This window comes from Astatotilapia calliptera, chromosome 7, assembly GCF_964374335.1.
Source record: "Astatotilapia calliptera chromosome 7, fAstCal68.1, whole genome shotgun sequence".
NCBI lineage: Eukaryota > Metazoa > Chordata > Actinopteri > Cichliformes > Cichlidae > Astatotilapia > Astatotilapia calliptera.
This window is the reverse complement of record NC_137428.1, coordinates 61,629,620-61,647,001: the sequence shown is the minus strand read 5'-3', so window position 1 is coordinate 61,647,001 and position 17,382 is coordinate 61,629,620. Positions and strand designations below refer to the sequence as shown.

At 42.0% G+C, this 17,382-nt stretch overlaps 1 protein-coding gene across 4 annotated transcripts in view; it reads left to right on the top strand.

Annotated features, from left to right (window-relative positions):
- Positions 1-17,382, top strand: part of magi2b (membrane associated guanylate kinase, WW and PDZ domain containing 2b) — an 88,709-nt gene that overhangs the window by 63,082 nt on the left and 8,245 nt on the right. For 2 of the 4 annotated variants that reach the window (XM_026176259.2, XM_026176256.2), the window contains 7 exons: positions 557-739; positions 4,667-5,196; positions 5,950-6,118; positions 13,870-13,901; positions 16,203-16,395; positions 16,474-16,589; positions 17,012-17,204. In XM_026176259.2, the coding sequence (XP_026032044.1) occupies positions 557-739; positions 4,667-5,196; positions 5,950-6,118; positions 13,870-13,901; positions 16,203-16,395; positions 16,474-16,589; positions 17,012-17,204 (1,416 nt within the window). The remainder of the gene's footprint in view (positions 1-556; positions 740-4,666; positions 5,197-5,949; positions 6,119-13,869; positions 13,902-16,202; positions 16,396-16,473; positions 16,590-17,011; positions 17,205-17,382) is intronic. The other 2 variants (XM_026176257.2, XM_080304802.1) reach the window with 1 other exon arrangement.

Genomic DNA, 17,382 nt, shown 5'->3' with positions numbered 1-17,382 from the left:
ATGAAAATGCCATGACTGCAGAAAGAATGTCTGTAGCACATAGCCTTGGTCTTGAGGCCATCTCACGCTAATGCATTTTTGAAATAATTACACATTTTCCCTCCAGTGCTGAAATTCTGGATTGAATACTTTGCATTTTATTCCTCTTTTCACGGCTTATGTCATAGAGTGGGCTGTTTCACGAGTGTTTGATGGGGCAGATTAACAGTGTCACAGTGTACAGGGTCGAATGGAAATCACAGGCAGTGCAGGGGACAGAGAACATGCCAGCCCTAAGGCCCCTAGTGGTCATATCCAGGCATGCGTATGATGACATACTACAGCAGGACATTATTACTCCTTCATCTGAGTAAAAACTGCTTTTCTCCAGCGAGATTATCAGGATATTGTATCCTCAAGTTTTGGCATTAAGAAAAAAATTACAATAGATGCATCCAGTGCTGAATAAATCACATAAAAGCAAAAAAAAAAAAATGACTCAATAACACAATCTTCAACAGTTCTAGAAATAAAAATATGGTGTAAATTTGTCCCTCACAATTTTATCCAAATGCAGAGAAGCCATTGTTTACGAGGGACCCAACCCAGCTGAAGGGCACCTTCCTATCGACAGCCCTGCAGAAGAGCAACATGGGATTTGGCTTTACAATTATAGGAGGCGACGAGCCCGACGAGTTCCTGCAAGTGAAGAGCGTAATACCAGATGGACCTGCTGCTCAGGATGGAAAAATGGACACAGGTAATTATATGTAGCGTGCAATTTTGACAACTGGTTTCAAAATAAATTGAGGTTTAAACAAACTGCAAGCTGTCACCACTGTCACTGCTGATAGTGTAATGTTTGTAGAAATGTTTAAGCACTCCCTCATTACTGTGACACCTCAGTGTTATGGACCTTTATTTTTTTCTCATGGCAGATCAAATACAGAAAGCTTTTTGCTGGCAGGAGTTTGAATTTTTACCTGTCTGTTGGCAGGTTCTGTCAACATGTCTGGTTCCTAAAAAATCCACAGAAAACAGCAGTGTTAGTATTCAGTGCATTTTTGAGTTACTGTGTAACTTTTAGCAAAAAAAGTCAGAACAAATCCAGAGATTTCGTAGCATAAAGAGCAACCATTTAGATCCCGATAGCAGTGCGCACAGAGATCTTGGACGATTGGGTGAATTACTTTACGTTCTTAAGTATTCAAGTCTTTTCAAAACTCTCTTCAAAAGTCAAAGTCAGTAGTTTTCTGTAACAAGTATTTCAACACCGTATACCTTCTAAAGTGCAGTAGAGAGATCATTGTTCCTTAAGAAATATTAAAAGATAAAAAGATATTAAGGTTGTGCATGTGTGCAGCCTCAGCTTCGTCAGATTTATAGATTTATTTTCTTTTTTCATGTAGAAGATACAATACTGAATAAAATATATGTCAGCGTGCAGCTTAAATTCTACAGTCATTAAACTATAGATTAAGAAAATGGTACCATGGCATTGTGTTAATTTCTCAATTTTTCTGTATAACTTTACAATATGTTACAAGGTGGTTGCACTTTTTCTCCTCGTTCTCTATTCCTGTTGCGATACATACACAAGTTTTAAGTGTCACTGTTTCCATCTCAACAAAAATATAAGTGCCCCCTCCAGTTAGGTTAAGCCTGGTCTAAGTGGGTGATAAATGCAATCCATTTTGGCCACAAGTCCTTAAACTTATCCTGCTGTAGTTTTAAAGAAAAGGACAGTCGTTCCATTATGTAGGTGTCATAAAAGATTTTTAACCAATTTTCAATTTGTGGTGCATCAGGCTGTGGCGGCTTCAGCGAGTAGTACTCTCATTAAGTATTTGTCTTCTTTAGTTTGAGTGTTCCCGTGTGAATCGAAACCTTATCACAGTGGAGCGGTTTGCGCATTCCAGTGATCCCAGGAGCTATGCTGTAGGGTCTCCCAGGGCAAATTGGTCCTGGATGAGAGAACAGAGAAAGATTGATTCTGAAAACCCCCATGATGACAAAAAAAGGGTCCGGTTTACCTATCCTGGGGCCAGGCTCGGGTTAGGGGAATGACATGAACCCAGATAAGTAGTAGCTTCATGAAGTAGCTACACTGTCTTGGCATCAAATGGAGTTGTGGTCCTAAATACTGATTATAAATATTTGTGGATTTTTCTCCACAATGACTTCAGTTCTGGACATTTTCAAAACTAATGGTAATGGTTTGTTCCTCATGATCCGCGTACAGTGCATAGAATAAAGCACTATATGAATATGAATGTATGGTGGAGTGGTCGTAAGAGCACAATAATATAAATGTGTTTAGTTGCGAGTTGATTCCAAGTAGCGCAGGCTATTTTCTTTCCATCAACCATACCTGTAACATACCCACATCTAAAAGGACTTTTACAGTCATATACAAAATACCAATAGGAGGCACAGTTGGTCCTCTGTGGCAAAATATACAGCTCTCTGTCTCGGTTTTTTATACGAGCATGCGTTATTAAGGTCAATGTCGTTTTCTTCCCGTGATTCCTGTGTTTTTCTTTATTAAAGTCTTCTTCAGTTTCTCTCAAATCCAATTCAAGTCCAGTTATCATTTATTATAAGTCCCCTGTGATGTATAATAAATGATATCAATATAGTGAAAAAAATTGCCTGTGTACCCCAAGATTCCTGGAAATTTAAAATCTATTGCTATTGTTTCCACATCCACACAAATAAGAATTCATGGGCATCATTTGTCCTTGTTGGCATATTTGGGATGCCCTATATTTATGCCTGTGGCACTGTACGTCCCAGACAAGGACTCCAGTTTCCTCCCAGTACACCCTGTCCTCTGTCAGTGCACTGTAACATCTTCCTTTTAATAAGATGGAGAGAAAAAAGGTTTGATTGGCCATAACTGACATCAGCCCACACACCACCTACTTCATTAGGAGATTCAATCTGCCTTGATAGCCAAACAGCAGGAACACAAACAGTCCTGGTAAAATAATTTGTACACAGGTGTACCAGTGTCAGACACCCCCAGACATGTGTTTGTGCTTTGATTCGTAAACACAAACGAGCAGCAATGCTGTCTCACGTGGCTCGCTTAGTGGCTGGAAAGAACCTGCATTGCTGTGTGTGGAGAGGTACAGATTGGATCCTCGCAGCAGCCAGTGTGTGTTTTCATTCCTGGTGTCCTTGAATAAAGTCCTAAATCCAGTTCATTACCAGTATGTTGTTGAGGATGAAAACGCAGATTCCATAGGTTATTTTAAACTTCACACGCAAAAGCCAGTTTTTAGGTTTAAGATAAAAAGCCAATGCTAGAAAAATCCCAGTAAGCCACCGTCACAGGATCAGAGGAGGACAAGCTTCATGTGTGCTCTCTTCCGAACCTGCGAGCTGGCCTCATGCCTGGCACGGCCGGTGCCTAAACTGCTCATTTAGAGCTCATTTCAGAGCTGGGATTCCTCCTTCCTGCTTTCAGCTCCTGCTCTGTGCTTTTATGTCTCTCCCTCTGCCTATCAGTTTCTCTTTTATCTGGATTCTATCTCTTTCTGTTTTATCTCCATCTCTCTTTGTCTCTGCAGCTTACCCTTTATTATGCTTCCTTATCTAACCATGTCATCTGACACTTCTCCTCTGTTTTCAGCCTCAGTGTGTTTTCATCCATGTTCTCTTTCTACCTCTCTGGTTTTTCCTCTCTCCATCCCTCTCTCCTGGTCTGTCAGCCTCCCCCCCTCCTCTCTCTCTCTCTCTGTTCTGATTTCTGTTCTCTCCAACTTGCTCCTCTACGCTCTGTGACATTGCCAGAGCGCACACACATTCACATTCACACTCGCACACAGTTGCACGCAGACACTCCCTGGCTGAGATTAGCTGGCCTATTTGAGCTGTGCAGCATTGCTCTTAGGGATTGTGTACGATTGTGCATGCGACATGTATGGTGTATGTTTGTGTGTGCGCATATGCTCATGGGAATGTGTGCGTGTCTGCATGTGTGACAGAGAGCGCCGCTAGAAGTGTGAAATAGAGGATTTGAGGCAGCTGTATTTGTCATGGGGCTGTGGATTTAAAGCTGAAATCCATAACTTTCCGCACGTTCAAACTACAGCAGAGATGACGGAGTATCTAGTGTCGTATTTGTGAAGTTATTTCACCTCTTTGTTATTGGTGTGCAGAAAAAAAAATGTTATCAATCAACCAGGCAGAGCAATCTAAAGTTCTAATACTGAGGAGACACCACCAGCCAGGATGGGTGTGCTGAAGGAAACTGAACACACACATATACACACACAATCTTTTAAACAATGGTACTCACGCATTTTGGGTTTTCGACTGTGAGATGGAGTCGGAGGGTTATAATGCGCAGTGCATGAGACTGTAGGTATTTACACATTTGAATTTTTGAGATTTTCTGTCAATTTGCACGAATCATACTCATCAAGACTCTGACCCCTGTCTCATCTCTCTGTCTCGCACATACACTTTGGTCGCCTGCTGTGGCAGTGGACTGATACCATGATACTTGTGTGGCACTTTTGAGAGGCGAACTTGTTCTGATGCCACAGAGAGATGAGACCTTTATTTTTACTGCACACTATGTCATACATGAGCCGCTGACAACAGATCTTTTGGTTTTCTCTGCATCTACTGTGACATTCTGCCATGTGACTGAGGCTGCTCCTGTCTCCTCCCTCAGGTGATGTCATCGTCTACATTAATGACATTTGCGTGCTTGGCACGACGCACGCCGATGTGGTCAAACTTTTCCAGTCTGTACCGATCGGTCAGAGCGTGACCCTCGTGCTCTGTCGAGGGTATCCCCTGCCCTTCGACCCCGAGGACCCAAGCGGTGCGGCCAGCGCTTCCCTGACGCCCATTGGGCTGGAGCACCGCCCGCTGGTGGTGAATGGTCGCGGCAGCTATGACCCGTACCTGGAGTACCTGTCGCTGAGCTCCCAGCTTCCTGGTCAGGCTCTGGCCCAGGCTGGAGCTTCCCATCCCGGAGACACACATCTGGACGGCTCATCCCTGCCGCCCACCACGCCCGGCTCGGCATCGGCGCTCACACCTCACAATGACAACGTGTCAATGGCCTCTTCTGGGACTGGGGCTGTTGCCGGGGCAACAGCACAAGGGGCAGAGCTGCTAACAGTTACCATGGTGAAAGGAGCAGAAGGATTTGGGTTCACCATCGCCGACAGTCCTACCGGTCAGCGAGTTAAACAGGTGAAGTGTCCCAACGCCGCCTCCTCAATCAGTGAACGACTTCAGACCTGTTTAATATTTTAATTGTAATTTTCATTCAGCATTTCAGGAATTAAATGTGTTCTTTCAAGTGCAAACTCTCCACAGTCGGCTAAAATAGTCGAGCTGACTTACAAATTAAACTTGAAGTAGAGTTACGACAGCAGGTCAGAGAAAATTTAATTTGGTCAACACAACGTGGTAGAAAGAGATCGAGATAAGAAGAACAAAGTGAGCTCACCCTGTGTTGAGTTTGCTATCTACTAATGTGGTACGAATCGAGTCTCCGGAAGGTGTGGAGCAAAAAGGGGGGAAAAAATTCCCACCCTGCATACTTAAATACCTGGAAAGAAGGAACAGATATAAATTAGAGTCGCTGATTGGGAATGTGACAGATGCTAATCCTCATCCCAGTTGTATGTGTACAATAAAACATCTGCACCACAATATATATCTGTCTCCACCAACATGACAGCATCTGTGCTTTTCCCCTTTTGTTTTAAGAATTTCTTAGTCTTCTTGAATCGAAGTAGCTCAGATGGCTGTTCCTATAAATCTTTAAACAGTACAACATGTGCGGTGAAGATTTTAGAATTTAGGTCCCACTGTGGGCAATTGCAGCTTTCCACTGTAACCCATTTTTATTGATTGTGGTTTACAAAAGCAGTTTTATGTTCGAGATTGGAAGGTACCATGAAGCCAAGTATAGTAACGGTGGATGATGATGTGGTGCAGGTGCTAGACGCGGGCTCACAGGGAGCATCGGGGCTGGTAGAAGGAGACCTGATCCTGGAGGTAAACCAGCAGTCAGTGGCTGCAGCTGGACATGGACGAGTGGTGGAGATGCTCAAAGAGTGTCCTGTGGGAGCAGAAGCAACACTCCTCATACAGCGAGGAGGAACGGGTGAGAGAGACAACATTTACCTTGTTTCTTTTGACTGTTTCTCACTACAAACACACTCTTTCTGCAAAAACAAATCTAAATAAAAAAAGCTTGTAAATGGCACCTAATTTAAATCTTCCCAAATAGAACAGAACAGTAAGTGAAAGTTAAACTTAGTTTGATTCATATAGTGTCAAATAACAATAGTAATTTCAAATTTTTTATTAGAAAATAATGTGAATATTGTTCAGAGTAAAATTAAAGTCACTCTTAGACTGCACAAAGGTTTTATTCTCAATTCAGGAAAGAAGTTGTAATGTCAGTGTAATGTAGGAGAAGCTACTATCAGGTAAATATTTTTGGAAAAGGTATTAAAGAAACCTTTTTGTTGTTGGGATGAAATAATGAACAACTCTGACATAATAATGAATATGTCAAATTCAGTTATGTCTTTCAAAAGAGATAATATACAAAACTATTTGGGTACATGGGTACAGGTGTAAATAACTTTTACACTTTTTTTGTTCTTGTTGTTTTATTTTTCCTTTTTCCTCCATTTTGGATACTAGGAAAGCTGTAATGAGTAATATATGCCGGGCAGATTTCTCTGCCCAGTCTTAATAAAAATAAACTTACTGAACTAACAAATCACTTAATATAATATTAGAGTATATTATAGCAAATTTTATAAAGATAACCCTTTTAACAGAAGGAATCCTACGCCAGCACCAGGGTCAGGGAGGTACAGCCATCTGCCACAACGGCTTGGATTTAAGGGAAAAAGAGGCAGCACACGGAGAGAACACAATAAAACATGAATTGCAGGGGAGAGAAGACACAAAGTTAATGAAATGCAATCGTGCCATATAAATGCATAAGAGGCCACCCTGCTGCATTTAGCTAACAGATACTCGCCGAACTAGAAGCTGTAAATGAATGGCGAGTGGAAAAGAGGGGCGTGGACGAGCCTCTTCTTCTTCATGGGAGCTCCTCAAGCAGCCTGAGACTTGCACAACTGCTATGAGATTTATCAAAAGGATTTTTTTAAACTCTAATCTAAAATCTAGAGAAAGTGTCTGTCTCTTGAATTTACTCTGGACCGAATCAGTTGATGAGTTTGTAAACTGGTGGTATTTTCCCTGTGATTTGGTCTCTTTTCACACAGAAGAAAATCCAGATGAATTTAAAGCGAGCCAAAATGCGTCATTACAAATCACGTGAGAATGTTCAGTCCGCTCATTGGCCAGATGTGTCTGGGAGCAGAAGCAACAAAATAAATATATAAATAATATAGGAAGAAGGAGCTCTATTTTGGACTATCGGAGAACATGGAGAATTTCAGTTGATTTCCCAGCTGGTTGCTTGCCCGTACAGACCTTTGCACATCTATTGAACATTCCCGCATTGAAAATACAAAGCATAAGTGGCTACAGAAAGTTTTTTAGCTCAAACTTGCAATGTACCCCAGGTAGTTGGTTGTGATCACATTAGCACCATAAACAAACTGCACTGGAGTTCACCATCTCCTCCAAAGAGCCTCAGTGTGGCCATTTATTATGTTCACACCTGAACAAACGAAGGGAAAAAATGAATGAGAGTTCAGTTTAAACGGAACAAGCACTGCAGATGTGAAAGCACCCTTAAACTGGGAATTTTGCCACTGGAAATGTTCTACCTCTGATCCTGCTTTTGGAAACTTTGGGAACCACCTATCCATCACTTTTCTTAACCACCCATTCATTTTAGGATTGCCAACGGCTGGCACCTGTTCCATCTGAACCCGAACCAGAGCTGGATTACAACCGGGTTAGGTCGCCACTCCGTCATAAGGTGCAAACACAGAAGTCCATGGGTAGTTTTGACTCACATGCTTGTCTTTGGACTGTAGTAATAAAAACAGGAAGACTGAGCCAAGACTGACCAAAAACCATCGTTGTGTGAGGCAGCAGAGCTAACCACTGCACCACTGTGATTACTGTTTTTAGCCAGAATGATCAAATTGGTTATAGTGAAAGTCCAGCAAGTTTCTCCTCTTTTAATGCCCTCTTTGAACTGTTTAAGTTTGCAGTGACAAAAACGATTTCACTCCAGTTAATGCAGAATCACATGTGATATTTTGTTACCGTTCATAACTTAACAGAAGAATAATTAAAGATGAGTCCAGTGCAAGAGCAGCTTCCCGCTAAATGTAAGCTGGTTTCTGGCTTTGACGTGCACAAACATCGTTTTGCTTTGCATCGTCACCTCCAGCTGCAGCTTTGCAATAGAGAAGTCAAGTAGAGTTGACAGTGAGCACTGAAAGAGCTAAAGAGATTTTGATTATGATGATTTCGAGACCTGTTCTATTTTTAAACTCGTTCAAGTAACACGGCCTATTTATTCGGATTTTATTCAGGTCTTAAGATGAGATTTTATTTTTGGAATAATAAATACTTTAGAAGCTGGAAGAATAATTTTGTCTGGTGCAAATTATCTGTTGGCAGGGGAGGGGGGAATTTCATAAAAAGTGAAACAATTCAAATGTATTTCACATTGTGTCGGTTAAGAAAATGAAACTTTAATATCCACCGTGGGGAAATTTGATCAATGCAGGTACAAATGGCTGCAGGACAGATTATTAGAAATGATATAACCTAAGGATGCAATGAACAATATGTTGTTTAGTGTATTTCATATGCGGTGACTCATCCAGTGAATACACATCAATATTACAGATCAGGAAAAAAGTGTCAGCAGATGTCACACTAAGTGTTTTGTGCATCGCACCATGTGTTCTCAGCAGTTTCCAAGTGCAGCTTTATCACCAACGATGTTTTCCAGTGAAACAGAACAGAGAGGCATGAGGGGGATTTGACATGGAGGGAGTTTTAAGATACAGCACATCAAATGTAAAATGAAGTGGGGAGTTGGGATGAGAGGCGGCGTTAAACTCACCGTCAGGTGTAGCGCGACTCTCTGGGCACAGATGGCACCGGCACTGTTGTGGGGAAAGCAGTTTCATCCCCACTGAGGCCACTCATCTTCAGAACAAATGCGGTTATTTTACTGCAATGTGCTTTGGACAGAAATTACTGGAGAGTGTCATCTAGCTGGCAAACAGGATGAACTGGATGGTGTGATGCTGTTTGGCTGAATATACTGACTGTGCTCGCACGGGCTGCAAAACCACATTTTTACCGTTTTGCTGAATACAAATCTAGTTTGATGTTATGTTAGGTGAAGGAAAGCGGGACAAGAAGAGAATATATGGAGTCTTATTACTGGCTGTGATCTGTTTTCCTGTCCATTGCAAAACTTCCATTGCTTTCTCACAATGGCACAGGCTTTTATCCTATTAAACAAGCATTTAAATCTGACTTATTAGACTGTTGGCTCTTTGTATTTTGACAAATTTCGGGGCTAGTGAGGTTCCACAATACCTGCAATGAGCTGCTGTTTTCCACGTATAATGCTCCTGCACATGTTCAGTGAAGGGAGAAGACAATCGCACACCCTTGGTGTGAGAAAATAAATCAAAATGGAGTTATAAAGGTGGCGAGAAAGGGGGCTGAGGAGAATTTCATGGTGTTGAAGCTTGAAGTATAGATTCTTGCAGTTCTGCCAGGACCGCATGGAGTGTGGCTATTTTCCCACTTTTTGTAGTTCCTGTATGTTTAGCCACCTGCAAGGAAATAAAATTGCACAGTGGAAGCTGCATTTGTTGACACGTACTCTTGCTCTGATTCTCTCGGAGGTGTTCAGGTCACAGGTCAGCATTTGACTTGATAATTCCCCCCGGCTGCCTATACCATTTGCCTGAAACACACACACACACACTAAACTACACAGCAGTTAAATATGGAGCATTGTTGCTCATGAAAGTGAAGAACAACAAAAGTCATCTTCTGTTGTTTAGCCGTTTAAAGAGAAAACCTCATGAGCTCATTGTGTTTTGAATGAGGCGTGCAGCATCTTTGAAGTTCACATTTTAATGCTTGTTTTTGTCATTATGTCTGTAGTTTCTCCAGAGATAATTTGCCAGGAGTTCAGAGTTAATATGCTTTGTTTCTGAGATGATATCAAAACAATAAAGAGGAATTATGGCGATGCCCTCGTTTGCATCACCCTTTTCGCGAATTGTATTTAATTAGGAATGAAGTCAATCAGTCTCCTATGCGTCTAAGGTTTAATTAATTGAAGTGTGGCACGAATTATGATTGCAGACCTGACAAGCCATCAAAGACATTAGTTCTTAGCGATCCTGATACATCAGACTGTCTGATGTAAGTGCTGCTGGGTGGTTTGCTGATTTTCATGCAGGTCCTGATTGCTTTGAATACATTATTGGCAATAATTGGAGATCTATAAGGATGATGTCTGTATGAAATGAGTACAAATGACTAAAGTGCTTTCAGCACGAACACAGAATACACCAGGGTATGCCGCTGCATGTGTGGATGTATATGTGAGCCACTCAGATCAAATGCTGCAATGCTCCCCGTGGCGGCCCAACCGTGCAGAGCCAACATCTGCCACCTGGAGGTCAGCCGTTGCAAAAACACTGCTTCAGATACAACATTTATGCACACGCTAATGCAGAGTCACATGTAGATACACAGTTGCAAAGTATATCTTTCTGAATAGATATCCTTCTAGATGCTAGGCTGAATGTGGCAGATTACCCCCCCACCCCTTCCCCCAAAGATGCCATCTCCTCACAAACTCACCAGTTTCTGTCAAACAACTCAAGACAACAACCCCACAGGGGCTATCAGCCTGACACACCAGGAAGCTCTCCGGCTCTCTCCGTGCCTCTCTCTTCTCTGCAGGGTGAAAGAGGGGACAAGGTCCTTTACAGTGACTCAGATGTGCAAAATGTCAGGAATGTTTAAACATGTTCGAGTTCTCAGATGAAGAATTTTTGTGCAGAGCATCAGTGAGATTTAGGCTGACCACATGATTTTAGATGTGTGACTGAGTGCATTAGAGCCCTCTGTAACAGAGACACAGTGCTAGACTTCCTCTGCATGTATGACTGTGTGTGTTGTGTGTGTGTTGTCTGACTGCTTGACTGTAGCGTGGGCACACTGCCAGAGCTGCACGGAGCTCTGGTCATGTTCACAGCTCCGTCCCCTGACATCCCAGTTTGAAGCAGAGCCAACCACAGACCAGAGACATGTTGCAGCACCAATGAGGATGCATACTGAGGCTGGAAAGAAAAAGGTGTCGGGCTGCACAAGCCAATCAGGCTAATTTGAAGGCCATCCAGAACTCAGCAGGCTAGTCTGTGATACTAGCCTGCCAGACTGTTTGACCACTGACTTGTGAGAGAGACCATGTGAAGCCTCCTAAAAGTCATTCATTTGTAATTCATCAGCATGCATACGAGTGCGCCACACATGCTGGTGAATTATATTAGCATTTAAATGTGCTTAAATGTGTCTGTAAGGATGATGGTTCTCTGTAATATGAGTGGACAATTGCCTTGTAGCTCATTTCCTTCAGTGGGTCATTAAGGAAAGTTTTCTGAAAAGGACTTATTAGAAGTTCTTAAAGGCTTCCCTTAAGGCCCGTATTCCCTGCAGAACGTGGTTATTAGTCCCAGCCTCCCAAAGAGCCCTCCCTCCGCCGCCGCCACTGTGTAGCACCATGGATGGCGCTCATCAGTGTTTATGGGAGCGTTTTAATTCTATTTCCCTCCTCCACACTCTCAGATACAGCTAGGATGGATGACATTTGGTTTTGAAATGGAAAATATTTCCAGGTTGCAAAGATGCTTTTAACTGGGCAAATGGGGGAGGCGGGATTCAAAGTGGGGGGAAAAGTGAAAGGAAATGAATTAAAATTTTCATTTTCACTTCATACTGACATGCAGTGATTTGTCGTATTTAGTTGTCCTCGACTCTCTCGCGCTCTCTGATTTATTTATTTATTTTTTTAATTGAAAGCTCTGCCGTTCTGTTTGTTGGTACATGTTCTGGGCTTCATCTCACAAATCTAAAAAGCAGACCGATGTAGTGAGACAGTAATTATTTATGGTTACATTTGACTGTTATTATAGTGATATTGTCATTGCATCCTATTCTATTTGTTGAGCCACGATCGCCCTTACTGCAATAAATCAATGAACAACTGCTAATCTCTGGCTGTCTACATGCAAAGAAATTCATGTTAAAAAAAGAAACTCACATTAACTGCTTACATTCAGCATCAAGCCAGAGCCTCATGGATCTGAAACAGAAATTCAACTCTTCCACAAATACTGACGTAGTTGCTGCAGGACTGCACTTTGGCACTTTGACGGTAATGCTTGATATATAAGCAACCAGACTATATAAATATAACCAGAAACCAGCTGTTGCAGAGAGACATGTTGCAGACAAGTTGCGTTCACTGGTGTAGACTGACTTAGATGTGTTGGCAATCTGTCTGCATTTATAAATGATGCCAATTATTTGCAAACCTTCACCAATCTGTCTGAGAGTGACTGCAGTCAGTCAGCAGTTATTTGGGGACAGGTTGCTTCCCACCTGTGTAATCGCTTTGCGATTGACATGGTCACCACGACTGCTTGCAGCCGGTTGCTGAATGTAAAAAATACTCAGTGGAGTGACCATCAAACACCATTTCCCCCACCCCCAGCCACAAGGAGGCTGCTGTCCTATTTTTGCTCTGATGTGACTGAGCCATTACTGAAAAATGGCAGTGCCACCATATGGTGATGAACACTGCAAAATGTTTTGGCTCATATCTTGGGAATTGTGAGATGTGCAGGAAAAAAACTTTTGTGTGTGTGGATTTAGTTTAATGCACTGAGGAGACTTGTTTATTGGCTACATTTCCGCCAACCATCATCAGACTCATCACGTCTAGGGGGCACTACAGTAGTGTAAACAGGTTTTGTTTTTTTGTTGTTGTTTTTTAAATCAACCCTAGTGAAGTAGTCACATAATCAGGATCCCTTCACATTCTCCTGCGTGCTGTCAGATGCAAAAACACCTGTAATTCTCAGTTACCCAACAGGTTGAAAGCTGCTGCAAGCAAGCTGCATCAGGGTTCTCCAGCAACTGCACATTTTTGTTCCATAAATACAGCATATTCCACCCGGCGCTCCCTGACATTTCTCAGAAAATCTTAGAAACTGTCAGATATTAAGCACGCTTGGATTCTCAAAAGAATACTTTCCAAGCGCCCACATCAGATGGAGGATTTTTTGTTTATGCATTTCTATCCTCAAGTGTAAAGATTCAGTCTAAATGTTTGTACAAGGCAGCTACTGTACATTTTCTCCATGTATAAATGTATGTATTTGGGTCTTAGCAGCATAAATGTTCTGTACGTCTTTGACTCAGAGGAGTCACAGGGGAGCTGTGGCGATGAGATTGTTGTTGTGATGTAGAGCTCTCCGTGCTTCCTGCGCGCGGATAATACACAACTTTCACAGCAAATAGTGTGTGTTTGCGGGTTCGTGTGGAGGGGCGGGGGCCTGTGCTTTCGCCTGCAGCTAATGATGTAATTATGCTGAAAACAAACGCAACAACCAAACCTGTTTAAGAAGAGTTACACAAACAAAGTCAAAACAGAGAAATATGAAAACAGCAAACTGCGGATTTTTGTCACTCATTAAGGGAAGATTTCTGATTTTTATCTCATCAGCAGAAAGGCTTGTTCTCAGATCTTCGTTGTTTTGTTTTTTCCCGTGTAGTTGTGTTTCGTCGATTCTTCTGTTTTTCCTTAAAAATGGAACAGATTATTTGAGTTTGTTCTGTGTTAACTTTGTTTTTCTTCCTCAGGCCACATCTCTCCATGGAAGGCCTCCAAACAGGTACGGTGATTGAACTAAATGTGTTTCTGGCTGTGTGTTAGGGATCAGCACTGGTTGCAGAGACTGTGTTACCTGAGAGGTGTTTGGCTTTTACTTTATTGTAAAAAGAGACATCCTCCCCTGAGCTGCTTATTACTTTGATCACTTCAGAAGGTACATCGCACCAGCTGGGGGGAAAAAAAACCCCTCTTCAGGTTGATTTTTAGACTACCTGTTGCTGGCCGAACAATCTGTTCTCCTTTACATTACACAGCACATTCGGGTGTGGTGATTGTCACCACATTTAAGTTTGAAATATGATTGTTAATTTAAATTCATAATAGTTATTTTTCTTTACTGGATAATAACACGTGTTCCTTCTCATCATTATTTTCTGCATATCTGCACACACACACTCACATCCTTCAGCGTTTAGAGAAGAACACAGATTTCCTATTTTTGCCTCTACAGTGAATTTAAAATGAGGCAATCAAGATGTGATTGAAGTGTAGACTTTCAGCTTTAATTCAAGGGCTTTAAAGAGTTATAGCCATTTTACGGTCACCCCATTTTCAAAGGCTCCAAAGTTAACTGGACAAACTAATCATAAATAGAAGATTTTTCTCTTTTTTTTTAACACCTAGATGCAAATTCAGAAATGAAAAACTGACTTCATAAAGGCTAAATGCTGCATTTCCTTCACAAAGGAGGACGATGCATTGCTAGTCTGTACTGCAGCTGCTTGTTGGTCCATAGTCTGATCAGTTAATATCTTGTGACTGTCTCTGCCATTAAATAGCATTTTATTTCTTTATATTAATAGGTTTTTAACGTGAGTATATTTTGGGTCATTATTCATCTGTACTGTATTTATCTTTGTGTAATTTCAAATTAATTCTGCTATTTCAGTCAGCAGCCACATCATCAATAAACACTGACTGTGTGTCGATGCCAAATCAATGCCTCCACCATGTTGGATAGAGTGAACGAAGGCCTTGGTTTACATTTCCACGCTTCTCTCTTCTTTCATTCTAATAAATCTTTTTAATGTGCAAAAGTCTTGACTAATGTCTAATCTGATCTTGCTGTTGTTAAATGTAACCAGTAGTTTGCAGCTTGTTGTAAACTCTGTTTATATGCATGAAGGCATGAACATTCACATATCTACAGCGAAGTAATCTGCCTTGGTTACAATGTTTGGAATTCCCTCTGTGATCATGAACTTTAGTTGTCTTCTGTTATCTTTTATGCTTTTTGGCGTTGCTGAGCTGGCTGAGCTTTTAAAATGAACCAGATCGTAGAGTAAGCACTCGACCCCAAGCTAGTGACGGCTTCCTTCACTTACTTTGACACCTTATTAATCAGCACATTGTGAGTGACCGCGAACCATCAGAAAATCTAACCCTCATAAACAACATTGGACCTTTTATCTATATGGTAAATGGCCTGTATTTGTATAGCGCTTTACTAGTCCCTAAGGACCCCAAAGCGCTTTACACAACCTGTCATCCACCCATTCACACACTGGTGATGGCAAGCTACATTGTAGCCACAGCCACCCTGGGGCGCACTGACAGAGGCGAGGCTGCCGGACACTGGCGCCACCGGGCCCTCTGACCACCACCAGTAGGCAACGGGTGAAGTGTCTTGCCCAAGGACACAACGACCGAGACTGTCCAAGCCGGGGCTTGAACCGGCAACCTTCCGATTACAAGGCGAACTCCCAACTCTTCAGCCACGATCGAACCTGTTATTTTATCTCCTTAAGTTATCATAAAATAACAAAGACTGACATTTAACTGTCTGGTTACTTTTAAGCCTGTTAAAATGAGAAAACTGTCCCAACCATTTAGTCTGTTATTTTTATTAAACCCTGTGAATTAAAGCTGAAAGTCTGCACTTCACTCACATCTTGATCATTTCATTTCAAATCTACTGATGAATATCTCCAAAGGCAAAATTTCAAAAACTGTGTCTGTTGTCTTTAATTCTGTTGCCTTGACATAGCATTCATTACTGTTTGAAAGATCATAATGCCCATGTTCAGCCTATTGTGTTTAGATATGGAAAGTTAAACCCGCAATGCAAAAACAGTCTTTTGTGTCCAGCACTTAAACATTTGATGTGTTTAATCCTGAATACTTGGCAGAAGGAGTTTTGAAGTCTTCATAGCGACATATTTGAACTATTATTTATAGTGATAATTTATAATAAAATAATAATAATAATAATAATAAGTAATGATTAATTTAAGACAAACAATAAAAATGAATGGGCAAAACTGAGTTAAGTTAAAAAACTGTTGTTGGTGCTTCCTTCTAGTTACCTGACCAATGGGATCCACACAGCAGCCCTCAAGCAAATCTGTCTGGTCCAGTATTGCCGCCTGGTACGCCCTTCCCAAACCAGCCACAGCACCGCACTTCTGTGCCTGACTCCACCGAAGGCTTCGACCTTAACAAACCCGACCCGTATGACCTTTATGAGAAGTCGAGGGCCATCTACGAGAGCAGACGTGAGTACAGAAAACTTTATTTTTTAGTTTAAGGCGGAAAATCGAGCATTGTTTTAACTGTAAGCTCCTGTGTGTCAGGCCCGGAGTACGAAGAGGTGGAGGTGCACCTGCTGAGGGAGAAGACTGGATTCGGCTTCCGCATCCTGGGGGGAGACGAGGCCGTGCAGGCTGTGAGTCCGGACGCCCGTGACAAGGCTCGTATGGGACGGGCTGGACCACACTCATATTTTAACCTCATACACACCAGCCTCATCTGACTTGCACTTAATCTTGTCTCACATTCTCCATCCAGTCCCAAACATCTGACCAAAACAGCCTCCAGACACACACACAGACTTGCACACAAGTGGCCTTCTCACACTTTGCTGACCCTCTAACTGCTCAGTGCCTCCCATACTGAAGTAACGCCTTGCTAACTTGTCCACGTTGTACAACAGCATGCAGTCTATGACAGAGAAAGAATGTGACATAAGGATATAAAGAAGGTGAAAAACTGTTACCATGACCCAAAGGTAGTTTACAAGCTAAGTAAAGCAACTGTTGTGTGTTTCCACTTGTCTTCGACTCATCTCCTTCCCCCAAATCTATGCTGCTAATATTGATTGTCTTTGAACAGATTGTCATTGGCGCTATAATAGAGAACACTCCCGCTGAGCGCGACGGGCGGCTTCGACCCGGGGATGAGCTCATTTCTGTGGATAAAAATGTGGTTGCTGGGAAACCGCACAAATACGTAATAGACTTGATGCACGCAGCCGCTCGCAATGGTCAAGTCAGCTTGACTGTGAGAAGGAGAGTGCAAATGCCTGGTGAGGACATGTTTTGTTTGTTGATTTTTTTTTTCTGTTCTTTTTTGTTTTGTCTTTTTGTCTTTTTTTTCACACTTGACCAAGATTGGAGAACAGGCTGCACATTTCACTGGCATCAAATTAAAAAAACACAGCTTGGACACAGCACACATGCTAACAGTCTGCGCGCAGGATCTCT